Raw genomic sequence first — 16,758 nt, forward strand, 5'->3', positions numbered from 1 at the left:
TAGAGAACCCGTTCAAAATGAAACCAAATTTATGAATCTTTACATGATAGACTCACCTTGAGTCACTATTTTCGGTGAGCCCATTTCAAAACAAATCAAAATTTTTATATTAGAGATGACACTCTGAAATAATCTAGATTTAGTAGTACCTTTCATTTCATTAGCACACTTACTTTCAAAGTATTTTCACCTTTTTCTCTCACAGCTTTTTTATGAAATAATGAAGCAGGGAATATTTTCTCCATTTAAGTAGGGGGGGCCCTCAGAGGTTAAGTAAACGGCCAGTAAGGAAGTATTTACAGTGAAAAGCTATATTATCAAAGATTTGCTTTAGGGGCTTCCCTGGTGGCACAGTGGTTGAGAGTCTGCCTGTCGATGCAGGGGACACGGGTTCGTGCCCCGGTCCGGGAGGATCGCGGCTGGGCCCGTGAGCCATGGCTGCTGGGCCTGTGCACCGCAACGGGAGAGGCCACAGCAGTGAGAGGCCCGCGTACCACAAAAAAAAAAAAAGATTTGCTTTAAAATACACACACACAAAAAAAAGATGAACCAAAAACTTTAAAAAAAATGTTAATTTGAAAACAAATACAGGGACTTCCCTGGTGGCACAGTGATTAAGAATCCGCCTGCCAATGCAGGGGACATGGGTTCCATCCCTGGTCCGGGAAGATCCCACATGCCACGTAGCAACTAAGCCCGTGCGCCACAACTACTGAGCCTGTGCTCTAGAGCCCATGAGCCACAACCACTGAGCCTGCGTGCCACAACTACTGAAGCCCACGCACCTACAGCCCACGCTCCACAAGAAAAGCCATCACGATGAGAAGCCTGTGTGCCGCAACAAAGAGTAGCCCCCGCTCGACGCAACTAGAGAAAGCCCGTGCACAGCAACGAAGACCCAACACAACCAAAAATAAATAAATAAAATTGATCCTTTAAAAAAAAATACATTTCCAGAATTACAAAGTTAGGTTTAAGCACAGATCTGACTGCTCAGAAACATTTTTCAGGTTCCCAATTCTGGGTTCTTTCCAAGAGATCATATTACTTCTACTTATTAATGATATAGGTTATTGTTTCCTGAACACTGGGAGTGGGGAGAATAGTATTTGCAAGTCCCTCAGGCCTTGGGGATTCTTTTGGAAAGAAAAAAAGAACAGCCTCTAAAGGCTTTGCACATAACATGCCTCATTTGGTCAGTACAGAAACAGCTGTGCTTGCTATTCCAGCCGAGGTCTATATAGCCTTTTTTGGCCTAAAAGGACAAGCTGGCATGCTGACAGGGTCCGGAGAATAAATTCAAGCTCTCTATATTATTTATGAAAAAAGCCTTGTACGAAGGTTATGGTTTTATTCCTAGCAAATGAACAGAACTCAGTGTTTTGTTTTTTTTAGAACTCGGTGTTTTGCTTGATGCCTTTCAAATCTGTTAGAGACCACTGAAATCTAAAGTCACACCCAAAGGAGAAATAAGAGGTTGGACAAGACTAAGGCCCAAAAGACTGTCAGCTTATGCAGACAGACGGAAAAATACAGGTTTTTGCACACGTGGCAGTTTGTCTTTCCAACTTCCTACTTTGAGCTACAAGGCTGAAGTGTATTAACCATAATCCAACCTTATCTTTTTTTCTCCAAGATTTCATAAACACACACATATATAAACAGGCAGTGAGAGACTGAGTGTAACGAAGTGGATCTTTTAACAGACATCCGAAGGATGAACTGTCTATTCATCAAAAATATGAGACTTTTAAAATGCTTAATTGCTTCATTCGTCAATTTTCTGAATAATGAGTTAGTGCTCTAGAACCTCCAAATGTGATTTAAGTGGTTTTGACTTTTTTCTTTAGTTTATCATTATGAACTCATAGAATGCTATACACTGGATGAGTTTCAATCCATTGCAGCCATTATTTTTTTAACCATTTTTTAAATTGAAGTATAATTAATTTACAATGTTGTGTTTGTTTCAGGTATACAGCAAAGTGATTCAGTTATACATATATATGTATATATTTTCAGATTGTTTTCCATTTAGTTATTACTGAATATAGTTCCCTGTGCTATACAGTAGGTCCTTGTTGTTTATCTGTTTTATATATAGTGGTGTGTATGTGTTAATCCCAAACTCCTAATTTATCTCCTCCTCCTCTCCCCCGGCTATCCCCTTTGGTAACCTTAAGTCTGTCCGTGAGTCTATTTCCATTTTGTAAATAAGTTCAAGTCATTATTCTTTTTAACGCTCAAATTGTCCCTTTTTTGGCCAGCGGGAGCCCCTTCAGATCAGTTCTATATCTTTTCACAACATCAGACATCTAGGTTCCTTTATTTCTGGTACGAAAAACTAGAGCAGGTTCATCTTGTACATTTCCTGCTCCAAGCACACAATCAATAATCTCTCTGAGAAACGGGATTTAGAGACAACAAGCTGGATGATAAGGATGCTAACTGCTAATAGGTTGTCACTGCTTCTAGGTCTTTTCAATGGACAAAGCTATAAAATACATACCTTTTAGAAAAAGGAAAGTGTCATGAGTTTATATTAATATTTATGATTCATATTTAAGATTACAGGGCTTTAATTAAATCCTTTGATTTTATGCTTGTATCTTTTCCCTCTTATCCTGAGAATCTTGGTTCCTAACGATACTACATAATCTTTGCTTTATCTGAATGTACATTTCAAAATAATACTAATATTATTAACAAAAATATGGACTCAATTTAAGATTTTTTTTGTGGTATACAGTTTAGTTATTTCAGTGTGTGTTTGATTTTTACGTTTTTTTAATGTAAAATATTTACAAAGCTCCAAAATCAAAACTATAAAATAAGGTACATTCAGAGAGGTCTAGCTTCCATCTCTAATCTCTCCCTCCCTGTATAGGCAGCCATTCTCATTGGTTTTTGTTTTAATCTTGCATTGTTTCTTGGAAAAATATAAGCAAACATATGTACACCTTTGTATTTTCCCTCTCCATGAGGTATACTACACAAACTGCTCTGTACCTTCATTTTTTACTTACCAATATATTGTGGACATCTGTCTGTAGCCGTATACAGACAGCTTTCTCATTCCTTTTTGTAGCTGTACCATTGTTTATTCAAGAGTCTCCTATGGATAGGCATTTGGATTCTTTCCAATCTTTTGTTACAATATTAGTCAGCAGCCAACCATAAAAGCTACGGAGGACTAAAAGAACAAGCCAGTTCTCCAGAAATGCGAGTGGCTATTGTTATTACAGCCACTGGCTCAGTATGTCTTCACTGAACTTGGGGAACCCCAGGAAGGTAACCCTTCTTTTTGAATAATGACGGTAAAGTTCCTCTGGTCATTTAGCTTACTAGATCAGTAAAACTAAGTAAATATTTATTTTATCAAATAATTGGGTCTTAGCACTGTTGTAACTGAATGCATGTAATATGGTTGTGTCTACTACATTTGGTGGGGGTGGTGGGGGTGTATAACTGAGGACCTTTTGGAAGTGAAATAAAAGGAGCAGGAGTACTGGAATACTCAGGTGGCCTCATGCAGTCACCTGCCTGGTGACGGTAGGGCAACTACTGGCCCAGTCACCACAACAGCACTCAGAGCACATCTGCACAGGCCTGAGGAATCCCAACAGTGGATACTTAAAGAGACACAAATGAGAGTAAAATCATTGGTTCCTGCAAGCAGCAGGCTTTGGAGAAAGCCACAGAAGAGAGAAAAACTGAAAATAGTGATCAGGTAAGAGGGAGTCGATAAATGCTGAGGTTTTAGGTTTGAGGGGTAGTTCAAATAGAAAGGCTTTCAAAAAGAAAACATAAAATTTTAATATCTACACTGGTTGAATGTCATTTTAGCTATGAGGAAATCTTATTGTATGTGTGTGTGTGTGTGTGTGTGTGTGTGTGTGTGTGTGTGTGTGTGTGTATGTTTTAAACAAGTAAGGCCCCACACTGTCTGAAAAGCAGCTGGAACCTTGAGGTTCTGGGATGTATACGAAGGTATTATGAACTAAGTGAGTTAAAACAAGTGCTGAGGGACTTCCCTGGTGGCGCAGTGGTTAAGAATCCACCTGCCAATGCAGGGAACATGGGTTCGAGCCCCGGTCCAGGAAGATCCCACACGCCGTGGAGCAACTAAGCCTGTGCGCCACAACTACGGAAGCCCGCACGTCTAGAGTCCATGCTCCGCAACAAGAGAAACCACCACAATGAGGAGCACGCGCATCGCAATGAACAGTAGCCCCCACTCACTGCAACTAGAGAAAAGCCCACGTGCAGCAACTAAGACTCAATGCAGCCAATAAACAAACAAATAAATAAAATTAAAAGAACAAAAAAAACACTGGTGCTGAGATTTGCAGCAACATGTATGCAACCAGAGATTATCATGCTAAGTGAAATAAGTCAGAAAGAGAAAGACAAATACCATATGATATCACTTATATGTGGAATCTAAAATATGGCACAAATGAACCTATCTAGAAAACAGAAACAGACTCAGACATAGAGAGCAGACTTGTGGTTGCGGGGGGCGGGGAGGGAGAGGGATAGAGTGGGAGTTTGGGGTTGGTAGATGCAAACTATTACATTTCGAATGGATAAACAACAAGGTCCTACTGTATAGCACAGGGAACTATATTCCATATCCTGTGAGAAACCTAATGGAAAAGGATACATAAAAAGAATGTGTGTGTGTGTATAACTGAGTCACTCTGTTGTGCAACAGAGACTGGCACAACACTGTAAATCAACTATGCTTCAGTTAAAACAAAAACTGGTGCTGAGATCTGAATTCTTAAGCAGAAAATAAAAATACTTGACAGGGCCTTCCCTGGTGGCGCAGTGGTTAAGAATCCGCCTGCCAATGCAGGAGACACGGGTTCGAGCCCTGGTCCAGGAAGATCCCACATGCTGCGAAGCAACCAAGCCCATGAGCCACAGCTACTGAGCCTGCGCTCTAGAGTCCGTGAACCACAACTACTGAGCCCACGAGCCGCAACTACTGGGCCCACGAGCTGCAACTGCTGAAGCCCACGCGCCTAGAGCCCGTGCTCTGCAACGAGAAGCCACTGCAATGAGAAGCCCACACGCCGCAACGAAGACTAGCCCCCGCTCACCGCAACTAGAGAAAGCCCAAGCGCAGCAGCAAAGACCCAACGCAGCCAAAAATCAATCAATCAATAAAATTATTAAAAAAATACTTGAAACTACCATTGGTAAAGATATAGAAACTTCTTTTGCACCTTTTGTGAAATAGGTATAGAACCGTAACATAGCAGGTGAATATATTGAGTATTTGTGTCATAAGTTAAAACCTCTAAGTTTTATTTCCAGGATAATTCTTGTTTGCAAATAGGCTAAAATAAAGTAAAAGGACTATCATATTTGGATGTGCTTTAGTCGCTGATTTTGTTTAGGAAAAGGTGGCCTTGCTGGATTAGAGTGAACGGTGATAAAGGAGGTAAGGGTGATGCACCCAAAACAATGATGATCAAAGAAGTCTCCTCAGGACTACAAGGTTTGAGAATGAATTTATCTTCCTTATAGGTCATTCTAGAATCTTGGCTCCAGTCCATGGCTTCCAAACTAGAAGAAGGGCTAGATAATGAGCTTTTGGTAATTACTCCATCTGAACTTCTTAGTTAAGGCTTTTCTCCAAAGAATTCTAAAATATTGGAGTTCAATACTAAAACTATCAGCAACCAAATAATGGCCACACGCACACAGAGGTCGTCTGTATTCTGGCCCTAGTAACAGAGTTAAAGACGAATTTCAGAAAGCTCAGGCTTAGATCTTTCTGTATTCTCCCATTCATTACTATTTTCTACTAACTGTAAGCCGTTTTATCTAAGATACTAGACATCAATGACGGTTCCCTAGGAGGAATAATAATTTCTCTTTTCCTTCATCAGATTCAGATGATGGCGATGGAGACAGAGCATAAAACTAATTCTAAGATATCTGGACATAAAAAGGAGGGGGTGCCACATGGCACTATTGCTATCCCCAAATCTAGTCTACCTATGCATATTTTTATTTAATTACAATGCATAGTTCTTCCTAAAGCTCTAAAATGGAATACAATAATAAATTATGGGTGTTATTTTATAAGAAACATGGATAAGTCCAAACATAATTTTAGAAAACTGTTTCTAAACGTACATCAAAATTTTAATGTAAACACACTGGTCTAATAAAAATTACAAGGTGTATTAAGATTAAACAAAGATGGGGAGTTCCTTGGCGGTCCAGTGGTTAGGACTCCAAGCTTCCACTGCTGGGGGACCCAGGATCGATCCCTGGTCAGGGAACTAAGATCCTGCATGCCCCGCAGCACGGCCAAAAAAAAAAAAAAAAGTAAACAAACATGATGATGTTAAAGAAGAGAGAAGCTGCTTGCTCAAAAATGAAAAGTTTTGAATCTTTTTTTTTATAATAACAAGATGTTAAAAATAATATAAATGGTTAAAGTGAAGAATAATCTACGAAAAAAATACTTTATCAGTTCTGTCACTAAAGTGGCCCAGCATTAGTATCTACCTGGCATCCATGTGGACAGTCTGTTATGCACCTTGATGACCAGACAATTAATACTATTCTCCTCCGAAAGGAACCAGGACTTTTTTAATGTGTTGGGAGGAGGAAAATCTAAAATAAGCTCCTGTTAACACAGCAGTCCTGAGACTGCCTATCCTCAGGAGGCCTGCTTGCAAGGCTGGCACTTGGCTGGCAAATAGCTCCCTATGCTGATATCAAGCTTTCCTATATGTTGAGCGCCTCACTGGGCCCTAAGCTGTTTGTACAAACAGTGTGGTTTATGTTGAACATCCACTTTCCTTCTGGGAGTCTGGAATCTTGGTACATGCCAGACAGAGGGTGCCTACGTGACCAGCCTTGGGTGCTGAGTCCCCAGAGAGCTTCTCTGGGAGACAACACACTGCACGTGTTGTCACAACTCATCGCTGGAGGAATTAAGTGTGTCCTATGAGACTCGACGGAAAGGGGACTCTGGAAGCTGGCCCCTGGTTCCCTCCAGACTTTGCCCTGAGTGCCTTTAACCTTTGCTGATTTTGCTTTGTGTCCTTTCACCGTAATAAATCTCAGCCCTGAGCGTGACTATATGCTGGGTCCTGTGTGTCCTCCCAGCAAACTACTGGGCCTAGGAGAAGTCTTGGAAATCCCAACAGAGCCTGGAACATATTTTTTTAAGAAAACGAGTACTGAGGCAGTACTAGAAGGACACAGGAGACACAGCAGATAGTTTAAAAGTCCTCTCACCTGTTGACAATTTGAGCAACCAAAAGAAAACAACTGAATTAAATGAATAAAAAGGCATTAAAATATAATTAAACCTAAAAGGAGGAAAATATTAAGGGTTCTAAAGGTTAGAAACACATGAATTTTTTAAAGGCTATATATTGATCAGTCCAAATTATATGATTTCTATCCTCAAGTTCTGGTAAATATCTAGGTTGGTAATCACCAATGCAAGCTAAAACTCTAAAGAATAAAACCAGAGTACTAAATAAATGCAATGCTTACACTGTTAACTCCAAATAAAAATGTATTAAAGTATAAAGGGTGACTACCCACAAATAGAGTCTTTTTTTTTTTCAAGTTTTTTTTTTTTGATGTGGACCATTTTTTTTTTTTTTTTTTTTAAATAAATTTATTTACTTTTGGCTGTGTTGGGTCTTTTGCTGTGCACGGCTTTCTCTAGTTGCGGCGAGTGGGGACCACTCTTCATTGTGGTGCATGGGCTTCTCATTGTGGTGGCTTCTCTTGTTGTGGAGCACGGTCTCTAAGCATGCAGGTCAGTAGCTGTGGCTCGCGGGCTCTAGAGCGCAGGCTCAGTAGTTGTGGCGCACGGGCTTAGTTGCTCCACGGCATGTGGGATCTTCCCAGACCAGGGCTCGACCCCCTGTCCCCTGCATTGGCAGGCGGACTCCTAACCACTGCGCCACCAGGGAAGCCCGATGTGGACCATTTTTTAAAGTCTTTATTGAAATTGTTACAATATTGCTTCTGTTTTATGTTTTGGTTTTTTGGCCCCGAGGCATGTGGGATCTCAGCTCCACAACCAGGGATCGAACCCACACCCCTGCACTGGAAGGCAAAGTCTCAACCACTGGACCACCAAGGAAGTCCCCCACAAACAGACTCTTAAAAACCAAGGTAAAAATAAATTGACAAGATGAAAGCTAAATCAAACTTTCATATATAATCTCAAAGCCAAATTATTTATACCTTTTCCATTCATCCCCAAACAATAAAATGATACACTCATTCTTTCTCACTGAGGACTATGTCATGTACCTAACAAAGGTGACCAAGGAGCCACTTCCAGTAATGAATTTTTCTGCAATCAAATAACCCATCTTTACTTGTGATATGATTCTAGACTCATTATTTATATCCATGATATAGAGATTAATAAAATTCAACCTGTTACACTGCCTAAATACAATCACCTACACATTCTTAAAAATAGTGGGTAGCAGATAATATACATTCCTCAAAACTCAGAGAATGGGACTTCCCTGGTGGCACAGTGGTTAAAAATCTGCCTGCCAATGCAGGGGACATGGGTTCGAGCCCTGGTCCAGGAAGATCCCACATGCCGCGAAGCAACTAGGCCCGTGTGCCACAACTACTGAGCCTGTGCTCTAGAGCCCGCGAGCCACAACTACTGAGCCTGCGGGCCACAACTACTGAGCCTGCGCTCTAGAGCCCGTGTGCCACAACTACTGAACTCCACGTACCTAGAGCCCGTGCTCCACAACAAGATAAGCCACCGCAATGAGAAGCCCGCGCACCACGATGTAGAGTAGCCCCCACTCGCCGCAACTAGAGGAAGCCCACGCACAGTAACGAAGACCCAACGCAGCCATAAATAAATAAATTAAATTAAAAAGAAAAATTTACATCAAAAGAAAAAATATAGGGCTTCCCTGGTGGCACAGTGGTTGAGAATCTGCCTGCCAATGCAGGGGACACGGGTTCAAGCCCTGGTCCGGGAAGATCCCACATACCGTGGAGCAACTAAGCCCATGAGCCACAACTACTGAGCCTGCGCGTCTGGAGCCTGTGCTCCGCAACAAGAGAGGCCGCGACAGTGAGAGGCCCGCACACTGCGATGAAGAGTGGCCCCCACTTGCCACAACTAGAGAAAGCCCTCGCACAGAAACGAAGACCCAACACAGCCAAAACTAAAAATAATAAATTTATTAAAAAAAAAGAAAAAGAAAAAATATAAACAAATATTGAACTCTAAGTAAATGATATTCATGCTGAACTAATTAGGGGGAAATGTTTTGATATCTGTACTGATTTTGAAATACATGAAAAATAAGATGTATTGATGCAGGGATAGAGGGATGCAAGGATAGAGGGATGCAGGGATGGATATATATGTAATAGGGAAGTACAGTAAAATGTTAGTGATAGAATCTAGGTGATAGGTATCTAGGAGTTCATTGTAAAATTATTTCAACTTTTCTGATTGTTTGAAAATTTTCATAATAAAATGTTAGAAAAAATAACAGTGTATGGGGCGGGGGTGGGTTGTCAGAGAAGTTCATCTAATAGACACGTCTGGAGGATGAATTTTCTGTGAGCTTTCTATCTATCAGAGAACAAAAATTGCATGAGATTTTTCTGATAACAGAGGTGGGACTTGAGAGAAATAATACAACTGGACTTTGACTAGCAGTCTTCCCCACACAATATCAAGGAGCTGCCAACCAAAAAAACTAGGGAGAGTTAACTAATGATAGCTGGCTCCCAAATTGGGCAAAATCCACTTTTCCCAGGTGGATGCCATCAGGGTCTGCCAGTTAAGTGCGCCCCCGAGGGACCAGGCAGACTCCCAGCCCCTTAGCACTTCTGAACAGCTGGGCACACATTCCCTCAATAGCCCTTATGTGTGTGGTACTGATGAGCGAAGGCCTTGGACAAGGTTATCTCTAAGCTCTATTTAAATGCCTGATGACCCATTCGCAGTCTACTTGCTTTAGGACCGAGAGGCTCTAGAAGCCCCAAGCCCTACTTACCTTAGTTCTGAGCCATCATCTCTGACCAGGAAAGGGAGACAAGGAGTGGATACTCTCTTCTCTCACTCACCTTCAGTGGGGTCTGTGGGAATCTCACTTTCCTCTGGCCCTGCCTGGTCCTCTGTATTATGGTCCCCTTCTGGCTGAATCTGAGATAAGACATCAGGTTGATTCATGGCATAATCTAGGAGACGAAAATGGGAAAGAGGGTATGACAAAGTGATAAATGAGGATGACAACTGATGGCCATAAAAGCTGAACTGAAGGCTGTGAGGTGCACAGGCCCAGGGAATTTCTTTTAGAGTCTAGATCACCTCCCCCCATCCATTCACCTCCAACTATGGACGCTATCTATTAGGAAACAGGTAAGAGGAGAGGTGAGGTGTGGGAAAGTGCTACCTGGGCACCGCCTGCTACTTCCATGGAGTAAGAGTGAGTGTGCCTCAAGGAAGAGAGGCAAGGCCCTTTCAAAGTGAAGGATACTATGGAAACCACTGCAGCTGGCACACCCATAACCCATAACCTTGAACTTCATTCTCTGTCCCATGATTTGGCAGAAGGAGAGATCATGATTTCCTATTTAGCAAGGGTGACCTGGAAATCTTTCGCTTGGAACCAGAGGTGTGTGAGGACAGAGTGAAAATGAGGACACTGGAGGAAAAGGGACCATTCTGAGACTTCATGGAGCTGCTGTCACCTCATTAAAAAGATGCCAACTTAGCCTCACCCATGGAAATGAGCGACTCGTAGTTGCCCTTCATGATATTCTTGTAAAGTTCCTTTTGCCATTCTTCTAATTTTTCCCACTCTGGAGTGGAAAAGTAGATGGAGATGTCATCAAATGTCACAGGCACCTGAAATTACAACACTGGGGTTAGTTTCTCTCACTGCAACTTAACCATTCAATAAATCTCTACTAAATGCCTACTAGTTACAAAAAAACCTATGTGAGATGCTGAAAGGATACAGGCAATATTTAAGACACAAATCTAACCTCCAAGAGTTGACAGTGTTTTCACTGTGATAAACTTTAGGGCTATGAGTTCTAGGAGAGTGTAAACAGTCACTCACAGAGGTAGGTACAAATGCAAAGCAGGATTTAATTCACAGAACTCTACATATTGTGAATATCCATCAAGTACACGGCTTATCCTAAGCACCAAGGTTATAAATATATCGTTTCTGCCTAAAAGGAGCATATGACTGTACTCAAATTAATGACATGGACAAGAAATTTTGGCAACAGAGCTATAATGGGGTTGGGATGAGTCTAGAAAAGATGGGACTTTGGCCAGTCCTAAAAGACAGGTAGGTTATAAACAGGCCTAATGTGAATGGGAAAAACATTTAAGCATGGAACACTGGAGAGTACATTCAGAGAACAGTTATAGATTCTGCCTAGTTGGAGTCAAGGTTTCATGAAGGGAATGGTCATATACAGGACAGAATCCTCCCACCTTCCAGCACAATTCTGTCTAAAGCTAGGAGCTTATCCACAGGCAAATGGATATGTTTCTCTGGAAAGAAATACAAGAGTTGCCTGGGGAATTAAGGCACCAAGTATGGGCACTATCACCTAGTGTGAAGCTCTTCTCCTTCTGCCATCATCATAATGGCTAGCTCTTCCTTTTCCTGCCTGACAGCTTTCAACAGTTTTATTCTTAAATATGAGCTTATTTCTAAGTATCAGTGACCATTTAGAGAAATCCTGCCACGTGATCAAGAAAGACTAAAATAAAAGGAGGGAAAAAATAACTGTGGAAAAAATAGAAATACCTAGGCAACAGAATTTTTTTAAAAACCTTAATTAGTAATCCCATAAAGAAGCGAGAGATATTAAACCCATAAAATAAAAACAGGGTGCTACGGGAAAAGAAATATCCAAGAGCAAGAAAGACTCCGTGTAACTAATATATAAACATATACTTTTTTCCCAAAATTAAAAAATTCAATAAAAAGATACTCATCTTCATAAACTTAACATATCCTTTAAAATACAAAGGTCTGTACAATTCTATGAGGCAATTAATTTCTAATTGCTTCATTTGTGTCATCTTTTCTTCCCCAACCATGAATTTTGTTCCTTAGGAGCTAGAACCATAAATTACTCATTTTACATCCTGCTCAGCATCTAAAACCAACTGAGGCAAACGTAGATGCTCAATAGTTAATTTTTTATCTAATCTCACTACACAAAAGATTTGTGATAGCTTACAACAGAAACACATGTGATAAAATAATGACAAAAATAAAGGATTGAGATGGGCTTCTGGTTCAAGATTGTGAACTAAACACATATGTACTTCCCTTTCCACCCAGAGTTCCATTGAAATGACAGTAAATAAGAGCAGGAGGGACTCAATACCAGCATCAAGAATGAGAAGGAGAGGCCGTCACTAGATCAGAATTTCTGATGAGTTTCTCACTGAGACCTAGAGGATGCGCCTGTGCTGGGGTCTAAGGTACGAGGAAGCTGCATCTCTGACAACACACAGGAAAGGACTGCAGTAAGGAATCCAGAGAATTCCAAGCTCAAAGCTGGCAGAGATGCTGAGTAGGGGTTACTGGTTATAAACTGCAGTCTGGAGGTCGACCTCTGGAATAGCGGGGCCCCCTGCCTTGTCCTCATCAGCCCTGGGAAAGCAGCATTTACCCCAAAGCTGAAACCCAGACCTCAACTCTAAAGAAATTAAAAAACCCGCCTGGAGGGCTTCCGTGGTGGCACAGTGGTTAGGAATCCACCTGCCAATGCAGGGGACACGGGTTCCAGCCCTGGTCCGGGAAGATCCCACATGCCGCGGATCAACTAAGCCCATGTGCCACAAGTACTGAGCCTGCGCTCTAGAGCCCTCGAGCCACAACTACTGAAGCCCGCGCTCCTAGAACCCGTGCTCCGCAACGAGAAGCCACCGCAATGAGAAGCCTGCGCACCACAACGAAGAGAGTAGCCCCCGCTCGCCACAACTAGAGAAAGCCCGTGCGCAGCAAAGAAGACCCAACGCAGCCATTAAATATTTTAAAAAAGAAACCTGCCTGGAGACAGCACCCGGTCCCAGTGCGGTGCTGACAACTTAGAGTACCACCTTACTCCTGGCCTCTGGGTGGCCCCCCACACTGCCTGTCTGCTCCTTGCACAGCACCTTAAAGTGAAGCCCACCTATATCGGGCACCTATGGAGAGCCTCTCCTGCAAAGGAAAGATCCTTTGGTTAAACAGACTTACATGATGGCAAAGAAAACACGCCAGCTTCCTCAAATTAACCTCTTAATTAACCTACAAACAACCAAGGATTACTCGATATTGAAAAAGTAAAACTAATAGCATCAAGATGAACACACACTACAAACAATCCTAGAGAATTAAAAAAAAAAAAAGCTCCAATACATATTCTCAGAGACATTCAAGTAGATACTGCATCCATTAAAAAAAAATTCAGGCTGCTTTAAAAAAGGAGAAAATAAATATTCTGGAAAATTAAATATATACTTGTTAAAATAAAAGAAAGGCTGGAAGGAAACGTCAGAGAACTCTAGTTTAAAAGGTGAAAAATATAAAGGAAAAATTAAAGACACAAAGACAATAATCCATCATCTGTCAAACAGTAATTCAAGAAAGAGAACAGAAAAAAATGTGAAAGGGGGAAATGAAAAATTATAAAAATAGAATCACAGAAGAAAATTTTCCAAAGTGGAAAAACATATCAGTCTTCTGACTGAAAGGTCACACCGAGTGCCCAACAAAAAGTTTAAAAGACCTACACGCAGACACATCCTCAACAAATTTTAGAAAAACCAAGTACAAATAGAAGATAAAATCTTCCAGAGAGGAAAAACAAAAAAAAAGAGATTTCTTACAAACGAATGAGAATTGATTTGTTATTAAACTTTTCATCAATGGCATTTGATGTTATGAGACAAAGGACCAATGCCTTTAAAACTGTGAGAGAAATGGAATATTATTCAGCCTTAAGAAGGAAATTCTGACACCTGCTCCAACATGGATGAACCTGGGAGAGGTCATGCTCAGTGAAATAAGCCAGTCGTACGGGGACAGATGTCACACTGCATGACCCTACCTAGATGAGGACCTAGAGCAGACAGATTCACAGAGACAGAAAGCAGAAGTGGGGTTGCCAGGGGCTGGGGGAGGGGGGAATGGGGGGGTTCTATAGGTGCAGCATTAAAGTTTTGCAAAATGAAGAAGTTCTGAAGATGGTTGGTGGTGACAGCTGCATAACAATGGGCATGTACTAAATGCCACTGAACTGTACACTTAAAATGGTAAATATTTTTTCTTTTTTTCCCTCCCCCACAAAATGGTAAATTTTATGTCATATATATTTTACCACAATTTAAAAAATTAAAATTAGGAAAAAAAATCTGAGGGAAAATTATTTTGAGTTTGGCATTCAAAAGTAAGGGCAGAATAAGAGCATTTTCAACAAATCAAGGACACAAAATTTCTACCTGTGTGGCCCATGTTTCAATCTAGTAAATCTTCGATATATTTCAATTTCATGAAGAAATCTTTGAGAGAAATCACATTATTTTATATATGACTTTGGAGTTTAAGATGGACAGTTTAGAGCTTCCCTGGTGGCGCAGTGGTTGAGAGTCCGCCTGCAGATGCAGGGGACACCCCCGGTCCGGGAAGATCCCACATGCTGCGGAGCGGCTGGGCCCGTGAGCCATGGCCGCTGAGCCTGCGCGTCCGGAGCCTATGCTCCGCAACGGGAGAGGCCACAACAGTGAGAGGCCCGCGTATCGCAAAAAAAAAAAGGACAGTTTAAATGTTATCCACTCATCCAGGTAAGACAGTAAGTAACTTTATGGCAAATATTATGTTTAAATTACCCCAAAACCCTTCTGGAGGTGCTCCAGATACACAAACAAAACACTCCGTGGGGAAGGTTCTAAGCAGCTGACTCTGAGCCCTCTGCCGCCTGCTCACCTCTGCTCCCCGCCCCCGCCAGCCTTAAAGGAGCCTCCATCGCCTCTCTTCCTGTTCGCCCTTCAGCCTGCTCCACCCAGTCTTCTATCCCCGGCCCTGCACTAAAACAACTCTTGCAAGGTCCCCAGCGAGGCTGTGTTGCCAAGTTGTATTCACCATCCTCATCCTTCTAGCCCGTTCAGTAACACGTTAACCCACACGGCCACTGTCCCTTGACCCTGTGACCCACACACTCACTGGCCACCACTCCCACTTATGGCGCTTGGTCCTCGGACTCTTTCTGCTGCTTCTCCACATTCTCTCCCGAAGTAATCACCTCCGGCCTCACGACTTAACAATACAATCTGTACGTCAGTGATTTCCAAATATTTCTCACCTTTGGGCTTCGAAGATCACTTAACATCTCTCCCGAACGTATCCCAGCCATCTCAAACCAATGCTGCCAAAGGAGAACTAATTCCTTCCCACCCTGCCGCATCCCCACCTCTGTAAGTGCCAATACCATCCATCCAGTCCTTCAAGTCAAAAGCCTAAGAGCCCGTGGTTAAGAGCATACGCTCTGGAGCCAACTGTGTCACAGTACAACTCCAGCATTTATACTTACTGACTGTATGAGCTTGGGCAAGTTAGGAGTCTTATTAAAGTAACTAAAGCACTTACAACAGTAAGTGCTCAGTAAATTATCACAGTTAATTTACAGCTCTTGTTCTTAATTCCTCATTCCCTAATTCCCATTAGTAAGTCCTACCGTCAATTTTACCACCAAAACAGCCTGAATCTGTCCACTTGTCTCCATCTCCACTACTGCCACCCTCACTCAAGCCACTCTCGGCCCTCCTACTATTATAGCTGCCTTATTGTTTTCTCCCTGCTTCTGTTCTTACCCCCATGACCCATTCGGCCCAGAGCGGCCAAAGAGATTCTTTCAAAATACAGACCAGATATAACTCCTCATCTAAAAAATCCCCCAGTCTTCCCATTACACCCAAGATAAAGTCCACATTCCTCACCTCGGTCTCCAATGCCCTATGTCAGTGGTTCACAACCGTAGCTGCATATTAGAATTATCTATGGAGTTTTAAGATTAATGATTAGGCCGCATCCTGAACCTGTTACATCAGAACCTCTAGATGTGATGCCCATCAAAATTTTAAAAGCCCCCCAGGTGATTCCTGTACAGCTAGGGCTGAAAAACACTGCCCTAAATGAGCTGCCCCCTGCTTCTCTAGCCGTGCTCCACTTACTCACTGCACACCAGCCAACTGGTCTTTTTCCTTCCCCTCAGTGTTTCAAGGTTGTTTGTGCCTTTGGGACATTGCACCAGGTATTCTTTACACCTGGGAAGCTCTTCCTCAGATCTTCTCCCAGTAGGTTCCTTCCTGTCATTTAGTCTCAGCCTAAAAATTAGCTACTTTATGAGACCTTCTGTGACATCCAATCTAAAAAATAAATCACCAGATAGCACTTTTATTTTTATCAAAGTACTTAAATGGATTTATTTTGTTTGTTTATATTATCTTTCCCCCTAAAATTTAAGCTCCAGGGGAGCTTACAACAATTGTTCACTGCTGTGCCTTCAGGAAGTAGATATCAAGCAAATACTAAGTGTTCAAGAAGTATTTGTTGAATGAATGAATAAATAAACGGGCATGTTTGGAAACTAGCTGCCTCAAGGCTGTCTTCCATAGCTCAAGAATGATGTTTATTTCCTGTTGTTTTAGGGACTATTCCCTTCAGAAAGGCCGGGCCCTAGCACTGTGGCGCA

General features: G+C 41.9%; 1 protein-coding gene across 3 annotated transcripts in view; it reads right to left on the reverse strand.

Annotated features, from left to right (window-relative positions):
• ZNF398 (zinc finger protein 398) overlaps window positions 1-16,758 on the reverse strand; it is a 28,796-nt gene that overhangs the window by 7,546 nt on the left and 4,492 nt on the right. For all 3 annotated transcript variants that reach the window (XM_032643463.1, XM_032643464.1, XM_032643465.1), the window contains 2 exons: window positions 10,771-10,897; window positions 10,114-10,227 (listed from right to left, as the gene is read on the reverse strand). In XM_032643463.1, the coding sequence (XP_032499354.1) occupies window positions 10,114-10,227; window positions 10,771-10,897 (241 nt within the window). The remainder of the gene's footprint in view (window positions 1-10,113; window positions 10,228-10,770; window positions 10,898-16,758) is intronic.

Source organism: Phocoena sinus, chromosome 9, assembly GCF_008692025.1.
Source record: "Phocoena sinus isolate mPhoSin1 chromosome 9, mPhoSin1.pri, whole genome shotgun sequence".
NCBI classification, from domain to species: Eukaryota; Metazoa; Chordata; class Mammalia; order Artiodactyla; family Phocoenidae; genus Phocoena; species Phocoena sinus.